This window comes from Mixophyes fleayi, chromosome 6 (genome assembly GCF_038048845.1).
Source record: "Mixophyes fleayi isolate aMixFle1 chromosome 6, aMixFle1.hap1, whole genome shotgun sequence".
Taxonomy (NCBI): domain Eukaryota; kingdom Metazoa; phylum Chordata; class Amphibia; order Anura; family Limnodynastidae; genus Mixophyes; species Mixophyes fleayi.
Window position 1 is genome coordinate 181,289,952 of NC_134407.1, and position 12,576 is coordinate 181,302,527.

Consider the following 12,576-nt stretch of genomic DNA (forward strand, 5'->3'; position numbering starts at 1 on the left):
ATGTATTATCACTGCTAGTTTTGGGGCCATGTACTGTATTCCCATGTATTGTCTCTCCTAGTCTATGGGACCCTGTATTCCCATGTAATGTCACTCCTAGTTTCTGGGATCGTTTGTTCCCATGTATCGTCACTCCTAGTTTCAGGGACCCTGTATTCCCCTGTATTATCAAAGCTAGTTTGGGAACCATGTATTCCCATGTATTATCACTGCTAGTTTGGGGATCATGTACTGTATTCCCATGTATTGTCACTGCTAGTTTCGGGACCATGTACTGTATTCCCATGTATTGTCTCTCCTAGTCTCTGGGACCATGTATTCCCATATATTGTCACTCCTAGTGTCTGGGACTAATTTTTCCCATGTATGGTCACTCCTAGTTTCAGGGACCCAATATTCCCATGTATTATCAAAGCTAGTTTGGGGACCATGTATTCCCATGTATTATTATTCCTAGTAACTTCTAACAAATATAACATATTTTGTCAGTACTTGCGTAATGTGGGCACGGGGTACTGTATATTTAGAAACTGTGTATTTTGCCTTGGTATTATGCCCATAAGTCTAGATCGTCTGTCCAGCACATATCAAGGTATATGTCTGCTCTTCAGCCTCTGGAGATGCCTTTGCACATTAGAAGTAAGGTTTGCATGTAAGCAGAAAACGTATAAACACATTGAATGTCACTCCTCTGACCACTTTAGAATCACTCCCTTTATTAAATAAACTATTTCTGACTCTGAAAGCAGAGTTGAAATGGCTGTGCACCGCTCAGCCTAGCAAGGAGTACCCTAGAAATGCACCATCTCCACTCCTTTATCTCATTTCAATCATTTTGCTCCACAAAATGAAATCTTGTTTTTTTTCCACTGCTCTGCAAAACTAGGCGCACCTGGTCAGAAACGCACTCACTCCACCCAACGGCCGGCTCAACAAATCAAATGCAGCCGTCTTGCAGCACAATCCCCGCCCTACAGCAGAAATCTAAGCCTACTAGTGCAAGTGGAGGTGCATGGCAGCTGTTCGTGCTGTGTAAATGAGGCTCAAAGTCTCCAATACTTCCCTATTAAATGGTCTGCGGGCAGGCAGCAGCATTTTGCTTCTATGTCATAGTTAATATCTTCTTGTAAATTGAAGATCTTCTTGAAAATTATAACAACATGCTCATTATAACAAGTGAATAATAAAAACAGTATTGGAAGGAGGCTGGTATACGGTGGTATGCAATACTGCCTTCTGCTTTCATTGTACAACTAACAAATTCCATTCACTTATCCCTTTCCATACCACCACTTCTAAATTTCCACTTCAACCACTATGTAAATATAATAATTATAATTTCCCACACTTTAATTTGGTTAAAGTTTGGCAAAAAAAAACCAAACAAAACAAATAACTTTTACTGAAACTATTTTGAACTAATGCATACTTTCTCTCATTACCATTATGCAGGGCAGATTCAATTAGCCACGAGGTCCAGCTGCCTATTTCTGTGCGCATCTTGCATTACAAATACACAGACACCATAAGTGGTCACTAGTTTTATGTTTCAAAAACAAATTTAAAAAAAAATAATAGTTCCAATACAATTTTCCAAATGAATTTTGTTTCGCCTCTTTGATAATAAGAATTTGGTTTTAATTACTACTTTGTTTATTTGCATAATCTAAGTTTCTCGTGGGGAATGCCATATATAATAATAATGCAAATTGTTAAATGAGAACTTATGAATAGAATGATGTCAATACATAGATTCTCTGAAGGTTATCAAACAATATTACTGTATTATCTAGTCTTATTATAATTTTAGTCAACTTACAAACGACAGTGGTTATAGTTTAGATCAAACTAATTGAAATTTACAAATCTAACTGGTGTTTACGAGCAATTTTGCTCATTTTCATAATTTAAGCCTTTAGGCACCATTTAATATTACCCCTGGGTATCTGTACAATTGTCACCCATCTTTGGAATCCCTTAATTTCAGGTTATAACAAGAGAGGGGGGGGGGCAGAGCAGGTATAAAGTACAAGAGCCCAGGCTTGCCTGGGGCCCATGCTTGCCTGTGTAGTGGGAGGAGCCACAAACCAGGTGTGACCACTGCCTCTTCGGCAGCTATGGTAATGGCCCCAAGAAATTACTGTGCCAAAGCCCGAAATTCCTATAGGCGGCCCTAACAACCTAGAGTGAAAGGGTGTCTGCAAGTGGAAACGCCTTCAAAATTAAGGTCTACATGCAAGGAAAGAAAATATGTATGTAGCAAGTACTACTGGCGTAGTGATTACCAGCCAAGACAAATGGTAAAGGTCTCTCCCCAAACCTCCCAACAAGTAAAGTGATACAAATTTTACAAAGCAGGTACGATTTTCAGATCAGATTATAAGAGCTGATCTTCTAGCTCAGAAAATAAAAGTACATTATTGGTAGGATGTTTTATGATGGAGGTTAATCTGTTCTATGTAGAATTAAATATTTTTCAATGTTTTTGAGTTAAAAATAACCAAATTTTCACAGCTCATGTATCACAGATTGTGATACATCTGTCAACATTTTCAGATTTTTATTTCTAATATTTCTAACTCCGAAACTGAGTTTTTACATTAGTACAAAAACATAAGTGGATAAATCTATAAATGTACATACAGTTAAATGACATATCTGCAGTACAAGCATTGATAATGTATGTGGTGATTCTGAATTTCTACCATTTCAAATGTTTACATTTTTGGAATACTTGATAATATGCATAGAATACTGTTATTATTTTTTTACCAACTACAAACACCGTATCCCTCTATCACTGTTCCCATATTAATTAAACATCTACTGGATTAATATAAAAATTACATTATGGGGAAAAAAAAATTGTATGGAATGAACATACCATTTAACCTTACAATTTGCTCCCCAACAAAATCACCATACTATTTATCCTTACTATCCACAATCCAGCATATATAATACACAAGTAATATTAATATATATGTGTAACTGTAAATAATATCTGTATAAACGGTGAATTCTGATGTCATTACTTAACATTGCAGATTGCTGATGTCAACACTCCAGTATTCATTAGGCAAATGTATTACAGGGAATAATACACTCACTACCGTAAATTTTCATGAATAATTTTCCTATAATTTACAGTAAGAAGTGCATTATAAGATATAATTCATATTTCGTTTTAGTATGGGTATGTATGAGATTAAAACCTAATCTTACTAAAAGAAACAAAAAAGAAGCTTAATCATTCTCTTACATTGACATTCAACAAAACCATGTTCATGTCATTTTAGTTTATTTCACTTGCTGATTAGTTTTCTACATGAGCACAACATTTACCAAATATCGTCATCAGGTTGAGCATGTTTTTGAAGCTCTGTTCTCGGTACCAGGCGAGATGGACAAACTGAGAACGACATCCTTGTAAACTTTAACAGCAATTCATGTACACAGGCAGAGAATGCCAAATTAAATCATCTATATTTAACAACTTCTGTAAGTAATAATTCTGACCAGCAGGGATTGAAAAAAAAAAAAATGGTGAGTTCCTCTTTGTGCATTTAAGTGTGCAAGCCATACAGAGGAACAGATGTTTGTTTGTTTTCTTAGAGACAATTCTTTGCCGTATCAGAGAATTGTGTGCTTGATCTCTTTCTGCTCAAATTGATATAAGAAACAAGTCTGAAAGTATTTGACTTCAATGGAGAAAGCTGGTTTTAAGACAAGTCCTCAGCCAGTTATATCCTTATTTTGTTTGTGAAGACAATTCCAAGCAAGTTTACCCAGTGCGCACAAAGTGAGCCTGGGAAATGGCACACTAGAAAAGATACAAGTATGAGGCAGTAAGAATGAAAGAGGCTCCATTGTGTAAGGCCATCTCTGTATTCCTTAAAAGTCTTTCCTTACTGGTAAGCTGGGATCGCCAATGATGAACGTCTGTTGCCGCTACGATCAATGGGCTTCGGATCCCAATATCCTTTTAGCCCTCATAAAAACTAAAAAGAAAAGAAAAGCGTTCCAGATCTTGTCATACCCATTCTTGTACTGGCCGTTTGTAGTACGTTACGTTTTGTTGCACACCTTTGTTTTTAAATTGGAATATAGTATATACCAAGACCAGGATGCACAGAGACAATATACATGGGATTACCACTGCTATAGCGTTTACAGTGCTCGGCACATCATTTATTGTGACCATTATATCCACATCATCGTGCGGCAGGTGTCGGTCTTTGCTGTTGTCCACGTCTTTTTGGTTGCAGCCCATCCAGTCTTTAACAATTGATCTCGGGTAACCCAACTCAACAGAGAGCTTCTGATTATCAAACTTCCAATATTCCTTTCCTTTGTAGAAATAAGTGTAAGCTGTGAAAGGTAAAACAGCCACAATTATATTAGGCATTTGTAGTAAAAATCTTTAGCAGGAGGGATAGAGCATAACAAAAGGCACTGGGTACCTTGTGTAAAAGTAGGATAAAGAAGAACTCCATCCAAAATAAGGGACCTATAGTAATGATGTATCTTTCTTAGATTCAATATAACCAAATCATGCTTCATATATATATGTGCAGAATATGACACCAGGTTTAGTGAAATTATTGCCATCTATGGGATGATTCAGATGGAAATAATATTATGTATTTTGGGAAAATTAATTGAAATGGTGACAGCACAGCACACGTCGCTCAGTGAGATCACACAGAGGAGGGGAATTTAGACATGGGAAAAAAATATTTAAAAAGCAATGAAATTATATTACAAATAGTCTCTGTTTGTGGATCATCCTGCTGCTGAGAAACCCCAAGCCACAGATTACCTGAGTGATGGCCAAGATGAACACACTTAGTGGTCAATATAGGTAGGGCCGTAACCAGGGCTGTGCAATACGGGGCGACCACCCAGGGCGCAACACTCTAGGGGGGCACAGTTTATGAATATTTTAGTTTCATGTGGTTAAAATTGAGGGCTGGTGGGGTGCTTTTTTCTTTCTCGCCCCAGGTGCTAAAATTTTAAGTTATGAATATAGAGCATGGGTGATGTTCTACAAAATCTGTGCCAAATTCTCCACCACAGGTAAAAAAAGGCGAATGAAAGGTGAAAAAAAGAAAGATGAAACCCTCCAACATTTACGCAAGTCAGAAAGAGACTGATTGAGCATTAAACATTAAATTGTAAACGTATCATATATGGGAATTTCTTTTAAAGATTTACGAATCTTTATTGGCTTAAAATCTTACTTTACAATTAGCTTTACTTACATCCTTCTTTGCTCACAAAAGCTCCTTGAGGTGCATCTGGGATTCCTTTCCACACAGTTATTGATTTAGGATACCCAGGATCGGCTGTCCTCTTCTCTTCATTGTATCTCCAGTATCTATCCCCCTTAAAGAAGTAGGTTTTGCCAACTGGTTCCCATCGCAGAGCTGTGTCGATACCCTCCCGTGGGAGACAACTACCCAACTCTATCAAGCTGTGTGGATAGCCAGGCTCTGCGGTCACTTCTTTAAAGACCCAATATTTGTCTCCTGAACAGGAAGTACGAAAAGTAAATTAGCATGGGTTATTGTCTTAACTTTTATAGCCCATTTAGCTATACATACTGTACATTCTGCTATCATTTCTACCTCCGTCCACACAAAATCACAGCCTTTCTTACATGTTACTACCCTTATTCCACAGATGATCATACATCATCCATTCCTTCCTGATTTCTTACTCTTGCCCCCATATCTATAGGCAATGAATCAATATTTTCTAATTTCTTTCCAATGTCAACATAATAAGCAAACTGTAGTATTTACTTATGTTATAGTAACCAATACTTTGGCTTCACCAAAATATCAACAAGTGCATACCTCCCAACTGTGCAGTAAATGAAATCGGAACACATATGGACGGGGTCCTGCCTAGTGTTTGTTAAACATTAGGCAACACTCCTTAACCCACTCCCCTCAAAAGACCCCTTCATTGCCGTGCGCACCAGGTGCTCTTCCATACAAAGCAGCAGTGAACTGGAAACTCTCAACATTGTGTAACTACCTGGATGTCACAGCGCGTCCTCAAACTCAGAATCTACAAATCCGAGCTCATTATCTTTCCTCCTGCCAATGTTGCTGTCCCTCCCAAAATCTCCCTCTCAGTTGACAACATAACTCTCTCTCCTGTCACCCAAGACCGCTGCCTTGGAGTCAACCTTGGCTTTCCCCTCAACTCTACCCCTCATATCCAGTCCTTCACCAAATCCTGCCACTCCCTCCTCCGTAACATCACGAAAATCGTCCCTTCCTCACTCAGGAAGCAATCAAAATCCTGGTCCATTCACTCATCATTTCTCGTCTTGACTATTGCAACCTGCTTCTCACTGGACTTCATGACTCTCACTTTTCTGACCTTCAATCCATAAAGAATGTTGCGGCTAGGCTCATCTTCCTCTCCTGTCACTCCTCTTCCGCAACTCTGCTGCGTAAATCCCCCTTCATTAGCTTTCCAATCTTTTCAGAATTCAGTTTAAGTTCCTTACTCTCACAAAGCCTTACTGACACTTCTCCCACTTACATCTTTGATCTTGTCTTAAGGTACATGCCTACCCAACCACTCCCCTCTGCCCTCCGCCTTAATTCACCTCTCATTACCACCTCCGATGCTCACCTGAAAGACTTGCCATGCTGCCCCCATTCTTTGGAACTCCCTACCCAGCCTCACTCAACTCTCCCCCACCCTTCAGTCCTTCAAACTCTCACTCAGAACTTTTGAAGCTCGCCTATTCTACCACCTCCTGACCATCTTATCCATCACCACCTCTTCCTTTGCTTGTCATGTCCATTATCTTCCAGCTGGTCCTACTGTCTCTCCCCACCCCTCCCTCTAGAATGTAAGTTCTCACAGGCAGGGTTCTCTCTATCGTTCCATGTCTCTCTGCTGTCTGACTCCCTTGCACATCCTATCATGTATTTTGCTGCACTCCGTGTGAGTCCCCATAACATTACTCACACTCATCTCTGCTACCAATGTGTATTACCCTATCTATTTGTTACATGCTTCTTTATCTGGCGCTAGGGAATCTGTGGGGCCTTATAAATAAATTATTAAATAATAATAATAATAATAATAATAATAATAATAATAATTCTGATCTGCAGTACAACATTGTCCCGGATAGGATGTTGGGACAGAGCCCTCAAATTGAGACTGCCCCGCTTAAATCGAGACAGCTGGGAGGTATGCTCTGGCAAAACATAAAGTTAAAGTGCACCAATCTCCTACACAGAGTAGAGGTAGCTATTTTGTGCATTGGGCACACATCTGTCTATTGGAAACAGGAAGTACTATGGCTCTTTTTTACTTAAACAGGAAACAGTACAGTTACTGAGAACTGATTCCAGGTTACAGAAAAAGAGATGTACTACCGATCAACCATTTCTAGGCCAAAAATTCACATTTCCCTCGCAACTAGCAGCTATTATTTTATTATTGCAATAGATAAAATAAGACAATGTTATTATTACTATTTCAATTATTATTATTATCTTTTACTTATAAGGCCGTACATGACATATACAGAAGGCAGTGATCCATATAACACATATCGTAACATGATATATGAAGAACAAAGTACACAGATCAGACATACTGAATGAAAACAAATACAGGTAACATGGTAATGCAGATCAAATTAATTGTGGGACAGTAAGAGACAGTGTTGGTAGTAACTAGTGAGAAGTAAGCCTAAGCTTAAGAAAACAGTGCTAGGGAAGGAGGACAAGAGGTACAGAGAGTGATGAAATAGTAAACAGAGAACACAAGTAAAGAGGGCCGTGCTCATGAGAGCTTACATCCTGAAGGGAAGCGGAAGACACAAATAGGGTGGTACTACCTGGGGACTGGGGGTGAAAGCCAGGACAAGGGAGTTAGGAGGAGGGCTGATAGGCTTGAATAAATAAATGAGTCTTAAGGGCATGCTTGAAGCCTTGGAGAGTAGAAGCTAACCTGACGGAGCATGGGGCAAGGTGAGAGTCAGGTAGGCTAGAGAGAAGGAGGTTACAGTAGTCAAGGCAAGAGATTACAAGGGAGTGAGCAAGAGTTTTGGTAGCTTCCGTGGTGAGAAAAGGCCTTTATCTTGGATATATTCCAGAGGTGAAAGTAGCAGGATTTTGAGAGGGACAGAATGTGAGGTGTGAAGGAGATGGAGGAGTCGAGGGTGATCCCAAGGCATCGGACTTAAAGGAGGGTAGTGTTATTAACAAAAATAGAGAGGGGGAGGTGGGACAGTTCTGGAAGGGGGAAAACGAGTAGTTCAGTCTTGGAAATACTGAGTTTAAGAAAACGCAGAGACATCCAAGATCAGATGGCCGAGAGACAGCACGAGACACGAGACATAAAGGAAGGGGAGAGATCAGGGAATGAAAGATAGATTTTGGAATCATCAGCATAGAGGTGGTACTGGAGGCCAAAGGAGCGGATGAGGAGACCAAGGGAGGAGGTGTAGAGGGAGAAGAGCAGGGGGCCAAGAATGAAACCTTTGGAATCTCCAACAGGTAAGGGAAGGGGGGGGGGGGGGGGTGTGGAATCATATGTAGACACTGAAAAGTAGCAGTTGGTGAGGTAAGAGGAATACCAAGAGAGGACAGTGTTACAGAGGCCTATATATTTGAGAGTTTGCAAAAAAAGGGAGTGGTCAACGGTATCAAAGGCAGCAGAGAGGTTGAGAAGGATAAGAAGGGAGAAGTGTCCTTTAGATTTAGCGAAGAGAAGGTCATTAGCGACCTTAGCGAGGACAGTGTCGTTGGGGGGAGGGGTATGTTTAAAAATACCATCAACAAAACTGGGATATACATCTCAAACATTCAGATGATCTGTGTTTAATATATATGAAGTTTCTGGAGAGGAAATGTAAAAAGTACCTTTGAAAAAGACAAATTTCCCATCTGACCGCTCATATGCTGCGTCTATTTTAGCTGGCAGCCCTTTCCAGAACTGTTCAATCTGCATGGGATACCCTTCCTGTACTTTATTATTCCGAAGCCGCCAAAACCATCGATCCTAGAAAATAAGAAACAAATTATATATATGTTCTTTGAATGGTACACTTTCATACTTCATACTGATCAGTAAGATACATGCTATAGTAAGCAGAAGCTACTTTACTACAGCTACAATATAAAAGAACTACTATATATATTATATATTACAGTGTAGCATTAATATGACTGATAATTATGATCAAATACCTTGAAGACAAACATCTCGCCCCTAAAAAGAGCAACAGTGTTAAAATTTCCATCACATATATTTGGCCTGTTGCTTGGATGGGAAGGCTTCTCCCCAGATGGAGGACGAGGCCTTGGTTGTCTTTCATGCTTTCTTTCAGAAGTGGATTGTATCCTCCGTGGAGGAAGTGTAGGCAAAGGTCTTGTAGGCTCCAATGTTTCGGTAGGGGGACCTTGAAATAGAGAAAAAAAAATATTTTGTCATTTTGGAACTGTGTATGAGAACTGTTTTTAAATTTTTATTCAACCTATGAAAGAGCAAATCCTACAGGCAATATAAAACCAGCTACTTAGGGCTAGATTTACTAAACTGTGGGTTTGAAAAAGTGGAGATGTTGCCTATAGCAACCAATCAGATTCTAGCTGTCATTTATTTAGTGCATTCTACAAAATGACAGCTAGAATCTGATTGGTTGCCATAGGCAACATCTCCACTTTTCCAAACCCGCAGTTTAGGTAATATACCCCTTAGTTTATTGGTATTTATACGTTTCATTAACGTCTGATACAATTGACTAAATCCTATTTCATCATATTTTATTTTTAATGGTTTATGTCTATCCTGCCTAGAAAATAGAAATATAGCCATTCTGTTCTGAAGCTGTTCCTGCACTTACATTTCTAAAAACATAAGAAGCATTTTAGACATGGTTTGGGAATATAGCAAATCAAAATATACTAATTACATTTTACACAAATTGTCCCTGGATCACTGCTAGTACTATTTACATACTCTCGCTTTACATCTAACAGTCAATATGATGATTGTTATACTCTTCTAAGTAAGCTATTATTTGTAAGAGAAATGTTCATTTTGAGGGAATTGTAATAAATGTGATTTGTACAGTAACATTACAATGTTAATGCTAGCAGTTAAACGTTATAATTAATCTGTAGTGGCGCTTCCCGTGTCTGAGAAAGTTATACGAAAAATATATCGGTATCTCATCTTGTTTACTTTAAATGTTAATTTTAAAGGTTTTATTTTTCTTTTGCTTGCCACATAAACAAAATCCAGCTAGGACACTCTGTGTTGTCTTGTTACGGATTTGTGAGTCAGACGGCTTTGGTTGGGCTGGCTGTGTTGGCAGTCATGTTGGTTTACATAAGCAACAGAGAGCTGCGTGGGCTACCAACACAACTGCCCATATCTATTAATTGAATACTGCGCTTGTGCCCAAGCAGAATCAAGAAAATGTAGTATGAAAATCTACAAAAATCAGTTATGTGCATTAATATGATTACATGGCTCCCAACTAATGGATTTAGGAGGGACAGTCCCGATTTGAGGGCTGTGTCCAGCCGTCTCACCCGTGGGCTCTTTGTCCCATGGGTCGGAAGCTTGGGAGGTATGTCCCATTCACTGGTACCCGCTACTGTTACACATCGTAATGACTGGGTGTTTGGAGGAAAGGAGAGTAAGGGACAGCCTAGCGCTTCAAAAGCAGTAGGCATGCTCCAGAAGTGTGGTCATGTCCCCATCGGGTCATAGCCTACTCCCCCATCGCGCCATGACCACCCAAATTGTCCCGATTTAAGTGGCTGCAAAGTTGGGAGGTATGAGGTTGCCACAAAAATAAATGATCAAAAATGAGTTTACAGTGCAGGATTATTTAAAATATCCAACCATATATACCACTGACCTTTAAACTGCCCCATGTATTTATTTCATCTATATTAAACCCACTATATCTGCTTGGCTCTACCAGCCTCTTATAAAACAAAATAGACATATTCATATTATATGGCTTTTTGCATATACATTTTTCTTTGTTAGTATAATGTAATCTGTTTCAACTGTGAAAATCCCCCAGACACAATATTGCAGTACTATTTTTACCCTATATCCACTACTGTCCTTCATTTTAATTAACGGTCGTATCCCTGGATACACTATTCCGCAAAAAAAATTGTCTAACCCTTTCTTAAAGATATCTATTGAATCTGCCATCACAACCTTCCCTGGCAGTGAATTCCATATATTGACTGCCCTTACTGTAAAGAACCCCTTCCTTTGCTGGTTGTGAAATTTCCTCTCTTCTAACCATAGGGGGTGACCCCGTGTCCTGTGTATAGTCCTTGGGGTAAAAAGTTTCCATGAAAGTTCCCTGCATTGACCCTTAATGTATTTGTGCATAGTAATCATATCTCCCCTTAGACATCTCTTTTCTAAAGTAAACATGCCTAAACTGGCTAACCTTTCCTCATAACTTAATGACTCCATACCCTTTATCAATTTTGTCGCCCTTCTCTGGACCCTTTCTAGTTCCAAATTATCTTTTTTATTGAGTGGTGCCCAGAACTGTACTGCATATTTAAGATGAGGGGCCTGATTCATCAAGGATCTTAACTTGAGAAACTTCTTATTTCAGTATCCTGGACAAAACCATGTTACAATGCAAGGGGTGCAAATTAGTATTTTGTTTTGCACATAAGTTAAATACTGACTGTTTTTTCATGTAGCACCCAAATACTTGATAGCTTACTTGTACACTGAAATTTAAAGTTGACATTTGTGTGCTACATGAAAAAACAGTCAGTATTTAACTTATGAGCAAAACAAAATACTAATTTGCACCCCTTGCATTGTAACATGGTTTGTCCAGGAGACTGAAATAAGAAGTTTCTCAAGTTAAGACCCTTAATGAATCAGGCCCCAGATCTTACCAACAATTTATACAGCGGCAAAATTACACTTTCTTCCCTTGCATCTATACTCCTTTTTATGCATGCCAATACTTTGTTTGCCCTTGCAGCTGCTGCTTGACATTGAGCACTATTGCTAAGTTTACTGTTTATGAGCACTCCCAAATCCTTTTCCATTATAGATTCTCCTAAATTAATTCCATTTAATTTGTAGATTGCATTCTTGTTTTTGATCCCTAAATGCATAACCTTACATTTATCTATGTTAAACCTCATATTCCATTTGGCAGCCCAATCCTCCAGTTTATTTAAGTCCCTCTGTAGAGAAGCTACATCTTGCTCTGATTTTATTGCTTTACAGAGTTTAGTGTCATCTGCAAAAATATAAACTTTACTCTCTAAACCAGCACCAAGGTCATCAATAAATATATTAAATAAGGAGTGGTCCCAGCACGGAACCTTGAGGTACTCCACTTAAGACTTTTGACCAAATAGAAAATGTTCCATTTATCACAACTCTCTGTTCCCTATTATCTAACCAGTTTTCGATCCAAGTACAAATGTTGTTTCCTTGACCCAGCTCCCTTATTTTGTAATTCAACCTCTTGTGTGGCACTGTATCAAAGGCAAAATCTAAATAGACCACATCTACTGTGCT

The 12,576-nt window shown here is 38.9% G+C and overlaps 1 protein-coding gene across 2 annotated transcripts in view; it reads right to left on the reverse strand.

Moving 5' to 3' along the window:
* Window positions 1-3,253: 3,253 nt before the first annotated feature.
* The window catches only part of MMP24 (matrix metallopeptidase 24), a 113,609-nt gene continuing 104,286 nt past the window's right edge, over window positions 3,254-12,576 (reverse strand). For both annotated transcript variants that reach the window (XM_075177468.1, XM_075177469.1), the window contains 4 exons: window positions 9,234-9,445; window positions 8,907-9,045; window positions 5,265-5,531; window positions 3,254-4,371 (listed from right to left, as the gene is read on the reverse strand). In XM_075177468.1, coding sequence (XP_075033569.1) covers window positions 4,034-4,371; window positions 5,265-5,531; window positions 8,907-9,045; window positions 9,234-9,445 — 956 coding nt within the window. In that variant the 3' untranslated portion in view covers window positions 3,254-4,033. The remainder of the gene's footprint in view (window positions 4,372-5,264; window positions 5,532-8,906; window positions 9,046-9,233; window positions 9,446-12,576) is intronic.